General features: G+C 32.6%; 1 protein-coding gene across 14 annotated transcripts in view; it reads right to left on the reverse strand.

The window, feature by feature from the left end:
• LOC126780312 (basement membrane-specific heparan sulfate proteoglycan core protein) overlaps window positions 1-14,781 on the reverse strand; it is a 148,292-nt gene that overhangs the window by 96,579 nt on the left and 36,932 nt on the right. For all 14 annotated transcript variants that reach the window (XM_050504673.1, XM_050504672.1, XM_050504663.1 and 11 more), the window contains exons 2-8: window positions 4,775-4,895; window positions 4,081-4,153; window positions 3,648-3,718; window positions 2,786-2,948; window positions 1,972-2,144; window positions 660-800; window positions 64-471 (exon numbers count right to left, since the gene is read on the reverse strand). In XM_050504673.1, coding sequence (XP_050360630.1) covers window positions 64-471; window positions 660-800; window positions 1,972-2,144; window positions 2,786-2,948; window positions 3,648-3,718; window positions 4,081-4,153; window positions 4,775-4,895 — 1,150 coding nt within the window. The remainder of the gene's footprint in view (window positions 1-63; window positions 472-659; window positions 801-1,971; window positions 2,145-2,785; window positions 2,949-3,647; window positions 3,719-4,080; window positions 4,154-4,774; window positions 4,896-14,781) is intronic.

The raw sequence follows: 14,781 nt of genomic DNA on the forward strand, positions 1-14,781 counted from the left end.
CGAGGTTCTTTTCATACGTCTGTGTCAGTTAATTACACAGTATATGGTGCGTCTGATACTTACTATATATTTTGTCATAGTAATCGCAGTTCATTTCGTCCGTTGCATTCGGACAATCATTAATACCGTTACATATCATGTCTTCGCATATCACCATTTCTGAACCCTTGCAAAGCACCTTCTTGTCACATATTTTATCACTGGGAGTATTAGCATTATCCAGTGAAGGTTGAGCCGTAGTTTGTGGCTTGTATGGTACTATCAAATCATCTTCGTTTTCCTCATTTAATTTGTTCCGTCTATCAACATTCTGATCATCAATATCCTGATCATCACCATCCTGATCATCAACATCCTGACCATCAACATCCTGGCCATCAACATCCTCGTCAACATTATTACCATCATCGATATTCTGATCGTCAGTGTTGACATCGTTAGTAATCAAATCATCAGTACTATCAGGTTTAGCTACGAAAATAAAAAGTAAATTTAAATAAAATGGTAAATGAAATAAAAAAAACTGTAACCAGTAAATGAAAATAATAATAAATTATTTTAAAATATAAAAAATAATAATTGCTAAAGTGAATAACTAAAAAATATAATCATTATAAAAAAATAGATATATTATATGAATAAAGCAAATAAAAACTAACTATCGACTGGACAGTCAGTTTCATCTGAACCATCAGCACAGTCATCAAAGCCATTGCATCGAACAGAGGAAGGAAGGCAACGACCGTCATCGAAACATTTGATCTCGTTGCTGGAACACGCTTCCAGGGGTGCATTGTATCCTATACGAAAAAAATGAGTAAAAAAATCATCAAAACCTCAAAGAAATAAAAACATAATAAATAATAATTAAAAAACCATAATTATACAAAGATAGTAAACCAATAAAAATAAAACGTAAAAAGGTTAAAAATCAGAATCTTGAACAGAATCTTGTCTTCTAAACCAGTTAAATTGAATTCTTTTCAGTATTAGACATGATGTTTAGTCATCACTGCCTTTATTTACTCCTCCACGATCTACTAGCTTTGTTATAATCAAAAAAAAATATTTTTTGTAAATATTAACATGCAAACAGTAATGGAAACAAAATTTAAAGATATTTGTTAATTATTATTATCTATTTAAATTTTTGTCACGAGTTTTTTGATTGTTTGAATGTTGAATCTACGAGTAATAAGTTTGTTCATACCATATTTTGTATAATAATAAAAATGAGCATTTAGTATGTAAGTAACCAGTAACCACTAACAGCCTGTTAATGTCCCACGGCTGGGCTAAGGCCTCCTCTCCCTTTTTGGGGAGAAGGTTTGGAGCTTATTCCACCACGCTGCTCCAATGCGGGTTGGTGGAATACACATGTGGCAGAATTTCGATGAAATTAGACACATGCAGGTTTCCTCACGATGTTTTCCTTCACCGAAAAGCACGAGATGAATTATAAACAGAAATTAAGCACATGAAAATTCAGAGGTGCTTGCCCGGGTTTGAACCCACGTTCATCGGTTAAGATTCACGCGTTCTTACCACTGGGCCATCTCGACTTTTTTTGACTTATTTAGTATGTAAGATACATAGTATATTAGTTTTATTTTTAAAGTATTTGTAAAGAGAGCTGCCATTCCCCTCCATATACGTTGACCAAGACCGATACAAGAATTTTTTGCCACAATGTGCCACCAATCATGTAAGTCGTAACATAACGCAATGTAACGCATAAGTTTTGATTTATTTCTAAACTTAATAAAAGATTTATCACTAAAATTCAAGGTTGACATTTCCTATTTTTTTAAGTAGATATATTGTAATTTATTTTTAAACGTAATGACATTATTATTTTTAGTGTTTAGAATCTTTAATATGAGTAAGTCTAGTATAATGATTTCAGTTGGTTTAGGAATAAGTATAATTATATTTTTATAATGTATTTTTTTTTCAATTTGGTCGGCTAACCTGGATCGATGACGGTAGAGCTGAAATCAACGTCACTGACAGTCGCATTTCCCAGCGTCCTCTTGTTTCTGATGTAGTCTCGAAGAATTTGAGAAATCCTGTCGGTATCTTCGTTTCCCGTTGTAACTATGTCGAGGGTGACCTTGCAAGTAAATTCGTCAGTGGGACGAGATCTGAAAAGAAAATTACAATTTCATCAAAATTATCTGAAACTGAGGCCGTATATGATGATTATGAGTTTAGTAATAATTTGAATGGTTATTTTTTATCATTACTTTCCTGCCTCGGGGTTAGTAGATAAAAGGCCGCAGACCCCAAGGCCTTGGATTCAAATTCCAGGTCGGGCCAGTAAAATGTTATTGGGGTTTTTCTATAGAAAACTTAAAAACTTAATCAAAATATTAATTTTCAAATTGTCTAAAAATAATGTTCTTTTTATTTGAATTATGGAATGTATTTTTGTTAGAATACTAAACGAACATAGATTACATTTATAGTTGAAAATATTCATAAAATGTTCCTTATTGAGTAAAAATATTGGTTTTAAAAGAATATATCATAACACATAATATCGTAAGCGAAACGTCAGACAAAAAGGAATTCTAATAATTTTTCGAAGCTATATATTTTTAGGAATTATATATAGATTTAAAAATATAACGAATTCTATTGTATTAAATATGAAATCAATAATTATTATATCGTTATTTTCTGAATAGTCATATCTTCACAGACGTTTGTGTACTTTTTCTATTATTTCATTTTACGTTACACTTTATTTGCATTTTATTTTATAAAGGTTATATGTACTCACTGTATTCGCACGAGACTAGCTCTGTGGGTACCCGGTAGATCCCTGAAAACCATGTTCACGGCCTCAGCTAGAGATTTGGAGAAGTTCTGAAACTCCGTCGAGTCTCTGTTGGAATATTTAGGCTGGTAAGGCTCCATCACTACGAAAGTCACTCGAAGTGTTTCTGAAATTGTTAGAAAAAAATCTAGTTAGAATTCGTTCTTTTTAGTTTCTTCGTAGTTTTCGACTCAATCATTTTTCATATGATTATTATTAAACTGCTTAATCATTTGAAAAGATTTTTTTTTATTTAATAGACTGCGATCGGATGAACGTCGATAATAACTATCGTCGATATTATCTTGCCTTAATCCCTTTTATTACATGGAGCGAAAAAAAATATTAATTTGAAGCATCAAAAATTATCACAAAACGATACTTTTTCAAATTATTATAAACCAAAAATATATTGATGTACATGATGTTTAATTTTAAGAGTTGCAGGGTTAGCTGATAAACACGTTGATTGGAAAGAGGATTCCAATCCAGGGAAACAATGACTGAACCCTTAATTTACAAATTTTGTTTTCATTCAATCATCATTACATTCTTGGCGATGAAAAAAAACCAAACGAAGAACCACATGTGTATTCCAAAAACTCGCAGTAGAGCCGAGTGGCGGAATAAGCTCCAAATCTACTCCTCAAAAAGGGAGAGGAGGCCTTAGCCCAGCAGTTGGACATTCACAGGTTGTTATTGTACAATGATGCCCAATTTCTTCTCGTTAACAGGCCAGGTTTACCTTCAGTAAAATATTTACTGGCTGATATTACCAGCCAGTAAGGTGTTCATTAGAACATGTACATATATAATTTATACTTACTTTCTTTGAACTCAGGTTCCATCCTGTCAGGTTGACCCGATCCATCCGGTTCGATGTCATTGTCTTCGTTTCTGTAACAGTAATTAGACCATATATTCAATTTGAAGTTAACGATGACATATTTTACTGCATATAATATTTTGAATGGTTAAAAAAGAAAAATCCCGCTGAGATTCTTTTGAGGGTTCTTCTCAGATATGAAGTGTTTCCCGAACCGGTGGTAGATTTTTAATAATCAATAAATAATGCTTTTGTATTTTCTTTTTTTGGTAAAAACAATAAATTATGTTTTCAAATAACGTATTTTTTGTTTCGTGGAAATTGATACAAAATAATAAATTGATTAAATTTATATTGAATAATATTTTCTTAAACACAATATGTATGCAATAGAATATATGTATAATGTCTATTAAACAGCGCAATAACTTACAATTTATCCGTGTCATCTTCTGTGTAATTTTCTTCCGGCGGTGGTGTCGTTGTCGGAAAAAATGAGAAGAAATCTGAAATAATATGTATTCGTTTGATTAGTGTTTTGTTCTATTGTATTATATACAGACGATAGTAATTAAAAAAAGTAGAAATAAGTAACAAACATTATATATCCTTCATTTTTAAATTTGCTTACATAATTAAAATTCTAAGTTTTTGGTAAATTTGAGGAGGTCATATGATAAAATTGAATATAAATTTAATTTCCCCCACAAATAATGTCAAAAAATTATTGTCGTTCAACATTTTTTTTTGCTGTTGTTGTAGTTTTTTAGTGTAATAAGAATTTTATTAATATTGCTTTTTGAAAAAAATAATTCTGGAACTCAATCGCAGCGACACTTCTAAATCATTGAGGATGTCACTCATAAACACAAAAAAAGTCATCAAAATCTTTCCAGCCGATGAGGAGTTCAGTGACAAACACATACGGAACAATTATGTACATAAATGATTTAAATTGTCTCGGCAGTTTAGTGTCCGCCGCGTTTATTTTCTTTGTCTTGGTTGTGTTTTTTCGCTCATAATGAATACGACTAACTTATACATTTATATTTCTTTACCTTATTAAGTATTATAAATTAAACTTTTTTTATCCAGTTACATGCTTAAAATAAGAAAAAAATGCATACCAAACGCTCGTTTTAGTCGCTTCAAGTGATGACCGATACCAGCGTCAGCGGTATCCACCTCTAGGAACTCATTCATTAAATCATCGTCGCCTTCCCAATAGATATCCTCTGCAGGTGATACCTATAACAAAACAGTTTTATTAAATAATCATAATATTTATGAAAACTATACGACATTTGTATCGAGAGTATCATTAAAAAGACCTGAATGTTCTAGACTCATATCTTTAAATATGTAACAAGTGCCCAACTTATACTATATAATGTACTAAGTATGTACAATTAGGAGGTCGTTTTGGGATGTCTCCAAGAATAGGTAGGTACTTATTGGTGTTCGGGATTGGTCTGCGCACGTACCGCCCCGCCCAAGTAACGATTTCGATTTGACGGCCCCTTCGCTCTGAACAAACCATTTTGACCTTCTTATCCGATCCGAATCTACTATTCGACTCTAAATTACCAACCTTACTGCTAATCATAGGAAGCTGAATGGCCAACTTCCTGAGAAACCGCGTGCATTTGCCTACATACCTTTCAGTTATTCACGATTAGCCCAGAAAGTCAAGGCCGCAGAAGATTTATATATATTATAAACAAACATTCTTAAATAGATGCCAAAAATAAAATGTAGGTGAGTTTGAATTCGTCTGCATTATATAATTAGGTAAAGCAATCACAGTGTTAACGATACATCGATGCAACCCACGTTATTCGTTTTACGCAAATATTTGTTTTACAGCTACAGAATTTATAACCAGAAAACTTTATGTTTAACAGAGGAAATCGTCAATCTTGTAATAAAAAAAAACTTATGTCCAATGAAATAAGAATTCGACTGCATTAGTATGTCGCTCACGAGACTTAGCTACAAAATTATTTAACAGAAAAAAAAATTAAGGATATAACATTCTCCTGGTTCAAGGATTGTACGGTTTTTTATAAATAAAATACTGGTCCTTGGTAGTTGAATTTATCATAATATTTTTAAACGATAATATGTAATATTAAGAACTATTTGTTATTTTAGGTGTTTAAAAAGAGCTGTCCTCTCTATTTATAATCTTGGTGCTTCTGAATACTTTTAACAAAATAAAAATGTGTGTGAAAACAGCTGCAATACACCACCCCTACAACAATTTGGAATATTGAAAATAATATGGATAATTATGATTAAATCAGTGGCCATTGCGGCTTGCCCGCATGCCATTCTAAGCCTCACGTGGGCACGTAAGTTGCGATTTCCATCGAAGCAAAAAATATAAAAAATATCATCCCGTTACTGACTCCGATCAATACGATCTTTCTGCGGTTAGGTATTTTTTATATACTTATAACTTTGTCAGTTAATACATTAAAATCTTATGTTGAAATATATATGCTTCTTCTTCTCGGCCGTTTGCTTCATTGCTGAAGGTCGTGTCCACTCTGATCTAGGGTCTGAGTCACGATCTCTGTGAATTTTCTCTAGTCCTTTCTGTGCTCAGCTTTCCTCAGGGCTGTGGTCACTTGAAGACCAGTGAGGTTGGTAACTTCGTCCGACCACCGTGTGGGGCAGCGGCCACTTGGTCGTTTCCCCTTTACTTTGCCAAGCACCATCAGCTTGTCTAGACTGCCTTCGCGCTATATGACCAAAATAACGAAGGACACGCTGGTAGCAAATACTTTACAGTCTAATTTTTATTTGTTTACAATTACAAGTATGACAGAAAAGCATGGAGTTAGTATTAGTAGACTAGTATTCGTTATGTAATATAATTTTAATTTGACTTGGTTATTTCACTTGAGAAAAAGTACTAGTGAGTTTCTTTCCGATTCTTACCGGTAATATCTTATATTCCGAACCGATACACGTGTAATCGTGCATCATGACTTAAAACTAATTCAAAACTATTGATAAAAGCGTACTTGAATAAAGTATATTTTCCGTTTAATTTTTTATGAAAATACATTTTTATTTTTATAAAGTTACCACAGACTTTAAATGGACATTTGGTTATACTATGACTACTTTAAATACAAAAACTGTCTTTACATACGCAGTCGTGTCATTGTAACAGATCAATAAACTGATGATATTGCGATTGCCATTTGCAATAATCGATAATAACCAGTCCATCTTGTTCTTGCTCGTGAAGAAAACGATTATCCAGTTTGTGTATGAAGTAAAAATATAATTTATTGTCTATTTTTGACGTTACACGAGGTTATTACACATTCAACTATTTTTGATTTTTATTTTTTAGTTTTTATTTTTTATTAGAACATTAAATGAGTATTTACAAAACAGCACAGTGCTATTCTGTAAGAACTCACTTCATTCTGCATTCGTAAAATGTTGACAACCGACGTATGGTGATACTATTTTGATGCGTGCATTCTTGAAATATTATAATTTATATTATGGTGAATGTCGCATATCACTTTCTGACATTTCATAACCGATTGCTGCGGTGAGCTTCGTGTTTACTTTTACAGCATAGCCCGACCGGCTATTTTTATTCGTTTTGATTCAATTTATTAAACGTCTATAACCGTGTCTATACATCATTCATCACTTGTCTTATGATTAGTAAATGATTATTATTGACATGCTAAGACGTAATAAAGTATATACACACACACATCAAAGCCTCAGAATCAAAAGTAGTCGCAATCATCAATCCTTTCATAGACATGGATAGTATTATATAACAAAGCTCAAAGAGCGAGAGCAAATAAAAGCCCTCATTAGCCGTACACAACAGCGTGCGATTCGCAAATAAATCGACCCTCAAGCCGCAATTAGAGAGGGGAGGCCACGACGAGGGATTTCTTTGCAATTTTACTTAGTCCAACATGATCCGCAAACGGGTGTGAGAGACGCGACAAGCAAGATAATAGGCGACAGTGCTGAGTGGCGACGGGATGTTTTTACGGCATTTCATTCGCGTGGTGCTTTCTTCTGGCAGCTGTTACGCTAGATAAACTAAGATTGTTTATCGATCTGATACAAACAAATAATTTGTGTCTGTGATTTGAAAATTACCGCCTTTTTATAATTAATACAATTATTTGTCTGTGTTTTTGTCGGGGAAAATCTTCAAAAAATACATACGTAAATAATAATTGTAAGGAATATTCTAGGATATCGTTTACTCATTATTTCATTAAAATCGGCTGTGTCTAGTTGTAATTGTGTTAGTTGTAGTTATAACAGCTTAAAGTTTAAGTTCGTATTTGTTAACTGGTATTTTAGATACACAAATAGAGAGGTAATTAGTTATAATCACTGTTAACTATTTTAGGATTCCTGGGAGATTCCCTCTGGGGGAGGATAAGAAACGTCCTTTTGCTTTCGTTACTGTCATTTATTGCATGTTTAACACTAAACGCAGGTCTATCTGCGGCACACTTACACATTAGTACAAAATAAAATAAAGCAGATATTATATACATTGCGTGACTCGACTACCTTCAATTTACTAGTATTATAACTCCTACTTACTCTGCAAGTTTGTAACTAATATAATGAAATGCTGTGGTCATATTATTGTCTTTTATTGAACACTATGATATGATCTTTGATTTATTATTATCACAGATTACATCACTTAAAACTACAAGATAAACATTTTATCCTAAGTAATGTTTTTTTACACTTTCTTATTGAACACAAAAATACTAAGTATTCTTATTTGGAGGTAAAATAGGTAATGAATGGGTATACCCAGACTTGTACAAAGTCCTACCTCCAAGTAAAAAAATAGGCTACAGATTCAATGTTTAATATTATTATTATATTTATCCGCTGCATGATCGGAAACATGAACTCCATTCCGACATGTTAGCAATTCCCACAAATGACGTAAGTAAAATTGTAATAGCTATAAATAATATTACTAGCAATAATGAAACAAATATATACGGTAAAACTATTAAATAATATTTGACCGACTTGTAATGATAAGAGTTTAATTTAATATACATTAAAAGTATTTGACGAAACAAGAAACTATTTAACGAAAATGAAATGTACTTGAAAAACTCGAGCTAAGTATGTCGAACGTTGAAGCTAAGAATGTTCTCAACGGCTTCTCTCAATAGCTCGATTTATGACAGCTACGAGAGCCAAAGTTTGAAGTCAGTTTGTCATAAGCGAACTACGTATTTCTTGTGTAAAAGTTATTCGTGTTGCATAGTTTCTCTCATCCTGATATTTTTTATAAATAAAATCATTTATTATTTCGTAAAATGGCTGACTGTGGATGGAAATTGAGAGCTGAAGATCGAGATCAGTGTCGTGTCTTTGGACTTAATTTAAAACATCGTATCAAAATAAAGATTAAATTCATGTAAGCAATAACTTCGCTTTGTTGGTAGTTGAAGGGGGACTTGTTTATTAACAACCGAGTGATCGTAAACCTACTAAATCTTAACGTTTCTCGTCTCACTTATTAAGCCAATCTTTTGAATTGGTAATGCCATTAAACAAATATAAAGATGAACGAGTAACAACTAAAATTGGTCACATTGATTACAAAATGCGGTCAAGTACACTTTGTCTCATTTCAATTTATATAAGTACATTTAATTTTATAGATGACTCAAAATTATATATATATATACGTAGTGATGAAATGCCACAAAATTTATGTTGACTTTTATTGCAATTTTGAGTCATCTATCTTCCAAACCGCAAGAAACACGATTTCCAAACCGCAGTCATATTGATATAAAAAGTTATAGGCCAATGTACTAGGGATGCTTGTACGCCGTACATCCAAATCAATTCAGGCATCGAAACGTTATGATGAAATAAAGAAACCCTTAAAACATTTTTTTTATATAGAATAGGAAGGCGGACGAGCCTATGCATATGGGTCCCCTGATGTGACAATGGTCACCAACGCCCATAGACATTGACATTGTAAGAAATGTTAACCATCGCTTACATCACCAATGCGCCACCAATCTTGGGAACTAAGATGTTAAAAAAACATTTGTAAATTTCTTATTTCACCCGGACGAAACCGGGACTGACAGCTAGTCAATGTTTACAACATTAAAACGCATTCCGTACTTTTTTGAGATGTTTATAATAGCACTATTGTTTATACTAGCAGTTTCGTATGGAAATAATTACGTTGAGTCTTAAATAGTATACATCCGAAAATAAGGCCAAGGACACTAATATAATTAAAATAAAGCATGTACCACACATGTTGTAACAAATATATTGGCAACGGCGGTGTTGTTTACGGGAAACTTTAATAATAGTCATGTAGTCATGAAAATATAGTAAAATATCTATAGAAATCTATTAAATTAAATTAAAATACAAACTTAAATTAAAAACTTTAGTCAAAAGTGTAGGTTACTTTTTACAGTCCAGAGACTAAATTAATATGTTATTTTTCAAGTCCTTCAAGTTTTCAGTAAAAAACAAGTCCTTTTAACTTTTTAAACGAGACTATATTAATCGTACAATACTGTGCTTGTTACGCTTTCACATCTTAATTATAAAAACCATGACCACTGTTTCAATTAGTTTAGACGTAACAAACAAACTAATATTCGCATTTATAAAATTAGTCATGATGTTACTGTACCAGACCATAATTTCATATTTTTACCGCTAAAAACATGACAATGAACGATGACTGGCTACATAGTTACAGTTTGACCGTCATCGATCTGCGGAATCTGTGGTTTTGCTTTTAATATTTGTTTATTGAATCATACCCTTCGGTTACACGTGTATGTATCAATGTAAAGTGATACTTGTACGTTGAGCACTTTATAAAAGCAATCAATTTAAAATCCAAATGGCGCAAGTTTTTAATTAATAGCTGACTGCTGAGCAAATTTGTCAGTGACTAACTTTAAAATTCGACCCTGAGGTCTTAGCCTAAAACCGTGTCGAGACAATAAAGAGAACGTTTTTTTTCTGTCAAAAAAAGCATCTCGAAGTTTCATATTTGGCAGTGTTTACGCTCCCGTGCTTTGTAAAGTATGTAAAGCTGCTTGAACTGGTTAGACTTCGTTGGAATTGACTACCGTGACCGAAAACACTCAGAAGAAACTCATCAGCTATTTTGGATACGTTCCGTATTTTTCGTATCAACGTGACAAATCTCCAAATATTATTCTAAAATAACATTCAAAACATAAACATTGGTTATAAATTGCACACAAAAAGTTTAATTCGCGGGTGTTATTGGGACAAGAGATAGTGACCAAAGTATCTCCCAAAAACAACACTAACAGTGTTAACACTAACTCTGGTTTCTGTTACACAACGTTTTTGTCTCAAAAACAATGTGGAAACGCTTAAGATATGCGTTCGCAAGTCGTTAAAAAAATGATTATGAAAACCTCGGTAACCTTTGAAAAGTTAAAGTATTCGTAGTATTTTAGCCATCCAACTGGTGGCGCCATGGAATTCACCTATGAATGACCACGTGACTAAAGTAGAATCACGCTGATTACATTTTAATGGATGTAATATTAATTTTTGGCACATTATTTCCGATGTGGATAAAGCAAAATTACATCAAATAAATATTAATTTAAGAAATTCTTAATAATATATTTCGATTAGATACCTTTTATTTAAAGTATTGTCCCAAATTTTTGTAAATTCTAAATATCATATAATCATTAGAGTAATTAATGAATAATATAATTTTATAATTTGTTGTTAAAAATATAGTTAAATGAAAAGAAAATGAAAGCGTTCCGGTTTCATTAGAAAAATAAAAGAGCGTGCCTCGACATTTATCTTAATCCATCTGGAAGTGGCACAAAGAAAAAAGGGTTGGAAGGAAACCCACTTCGAAAACAATCTCAGAATAATATAGCACATGGACATAGAATATGTTCTCAATTTAAAAACTTTAAATTACTTCGATCAACTACAAAATTCGGTGATCTTTAAGAATTTATCTAGTTTTTTAATGTGAATGGTTTATTTTAAAATGTTATGAATAGATTAGATTTAAACCTACGAAACATTTAATAAATAACGGTACACTATAGTTAAATATATATAATTCATCTGATTAATAAACATACAATATAATAAAGATAGAAAAGTTTTGAAATTTTCAAACGTTATAGAATAAATAGAATATCACAAATATTATCTAATATTATATATCTATTTATTTTTTAAGTTTCATTTCAAGTTTTTTTTTAATATTTGCCGGGAAGACTAATGGCTCTACTCCACTTTATGGTAAATGGTAGTAGAGTCCAAACGCGACGACGGTCAGTACAGTCGGGAAGAATGTTCTGCACTAGCGGCCCGGCCACCTTGCCGGCCCGCAAGATACCTCTTCATGCCTCGTTTGAAGGAACCCGGATTGTAAGAGGAGAGGAACACGTGAGCTGATAAAGAATTCAATTTTTTAGAAGTGCGACAAAGAAAGGAGTTGCAAAATTTCTTTGTGCTCAACGGTGATGTCACAGTTAGGCAGTGTATAAATAAATACAATTATATAATAAGAACCTGAGCGAACGAGATTTTTTTTTATTTCGCTGAAAATACCCATTTACGCGTTTACCCCACATGAAGAGGGGGATGCCCCCTTCCCGGTCCTCTTCGGTGGATCGGATCAGCGGAAGCACTTTCCTCATGCTCTCGCTGCTGAGTGTGGTGTTGATCACGCTCGAAACCGAGAGATCTCCGCTTACTGTCTCTCTCTCTTTCTCTGTCTCCAAGGAATGCAACCACGCAGCGCACTCAGACAGGGTATACGCCGTGACCAATGATGCAATACACTCGTGGCAGGAGGGTGATACCTTCGCCTCGCTATCCCGTCCCGCGGCGGGTAGCGGCTGGAATAGTGTCTACTATTACACAACACTTTAGACACAAACAGTTCCCGTAGCCTCCAAAAATTGCGAGACCACTATAAGGCCAATCTAGGCATCCAACGATAACTCAGTATCTACGTCCATCGCTGACAGCGAAACGACAAATAAAAAGAACAAATAACTACAATAAACAACAACAACAGAAAACTAGGTATATAAAAGACCTATTGCCAAACAACAATACCTACCGTCAATGATAAACTAAATCCATATACAAAGCCAAATACAAATATGTCGTGACAGAAGCACAAAAACCAATAAACAAAGCGAGGATGACCGTAAAAAACATCCAAGAAAAATTGATACCACAATACACGTCCGAACGGTTCGAAAGCTGGAATCCGCTCGGAGCGGGATCGAGTGACCGAACTTCATTCGGCTCTAATATATTTTTTGTATGTAATAATTGCGTTTTTCAGAAAAAGCACCCAAACTTAAAAAGCTTGTCCATGCATAAGTTTAACCAAATCGTCAAAGCAGTATCCGAGAGAAGAATTACTCATTTAATATAATAAGATAGATTTAAAAATAAAACGCATGTCGAGATCTTCTCAACCCGAAGGTACAAATGCTCGGTACTAAAACAGTTAGGAAACATGTAAACGTTTAGCTCGATAAACAAAAAATACCTTGACACAAAAAAATTTTCATGAATCTAACGATACATAAAAAGAGTAAAAATTACAGGGACTTTTTACATGAAAATACAATCGCCCGATAATTTTTTTTTAAATTATACATTGACTGTGATCAAATATAATTGGTTTAAGCTTTGATTTATTTCGGTTTTTCCAAATCCAAACTATAGTTTCGAGTGGCATGAAACTCTGATTCATATTATAGATAGCTAATAAACATAGACTGGTGGTAATGTTTATGTTGTGTGTTTTTTATAAAACTGTCTCGTTATTAGTGGCTATCTATAAGGGAGCAGAGCCTTTGTTACTGGGTTCAAACTAGGGCAAGTAAAACTTAAAATAACTGTAAGAGAGTCATTAAAACTTTTGGTCAAGTCTTTCGTTAGTCAGTCAGTTATTTCGATTATATTAGTCTAGTCTACTTAAAACTCCCGTAAGTTTTTTTTATAATTCTAACCTTTAAAAGAAGTCACTGGTAAAACTTAAAATGGCGATCAGATTCCGCCGTTGCGTAAACCACTTTAAATTTTCGGGGGAACTATTTATGTTCAAAATCTCGGCTATTTTCAAAATATCAATAAAAATGATAAAGATTTAAGTTGTTGTAAATATGATTCTCTATTTTTCAACTTTACTTTTAACTATTTTCACCGTGCGATCGATATATTTCGAACTGAGTTAATTATCGAGTTATCTCATTTATTACATAATAAACTCTAAACGAAGATATTTAATATTTTTTGCCAATTACAGTGACATTTCTTAGATATCATTATATATATAATTCAATATTAGAATAAGATACAATATAATTTACACATACTCACATTAAATAATAATATAAATGGTATTAATTTATATTCGGACGTAGCATTTTTAATAATTATACAATACATTGTTAAATAAATATTCACAATATTATGCATTTAATCAAGTCCAAAAGCTTCGAGGAAAATACAAAAGGTAAAATGGTGATATAAAAATTGTGAACTCGTCAATATTCCTGAAAATAATTGAATTACAATAAAGCTGTTTTCGTTTCATAGAATATACGACAGAAAATCAGATGCGGACATACTCGTAACTGAAAATCATGCTCTTAATATAATTACTGAGTATTATATATTTCAATGTTTATTTATTGGAGCTTTTATTTCAACGAGCGAAACAAGGAAATTATTTCATAATATTTTATTCGTGTTCCCAATTTTGATTTTGACGTGCGTTGGGGCTGGTGAGACCGACTCGTATGCCGTAACGGCAAACGGTATGACACTCTTATATCACCGTGCCCTCTCCGCCCCAACTTTCTAATCGTTTGTGTTTGCATGACGCGTATAATATGCACTTCGTTACTGTATATTATTAGAAAAATAAGAAAAATATATTTTACTCTATATTTAGTTTTTTAGTTATTTTTTTTTAATATTATTTAACACATAGATGGCCATGGATTTTATTAACATAAAACTACGGGTCAAATCGACAAAATTAAAACATGCACCGTTTTTC

This window comes from Nymphalis io, chromosome Z, assembly GCF_905147045.1.
Source record: "Nymphalis io chromosome Z, ilAglIoxx1.1, whole genome shotgun sequence".
Taxonomy (NCBI): domain Eukaryota; kingdom Metazoa; phylum Arthropoda; class Insecta; order Lepidoptera; family Nymphalidae; genus Nymphalis; species Nymphalis io.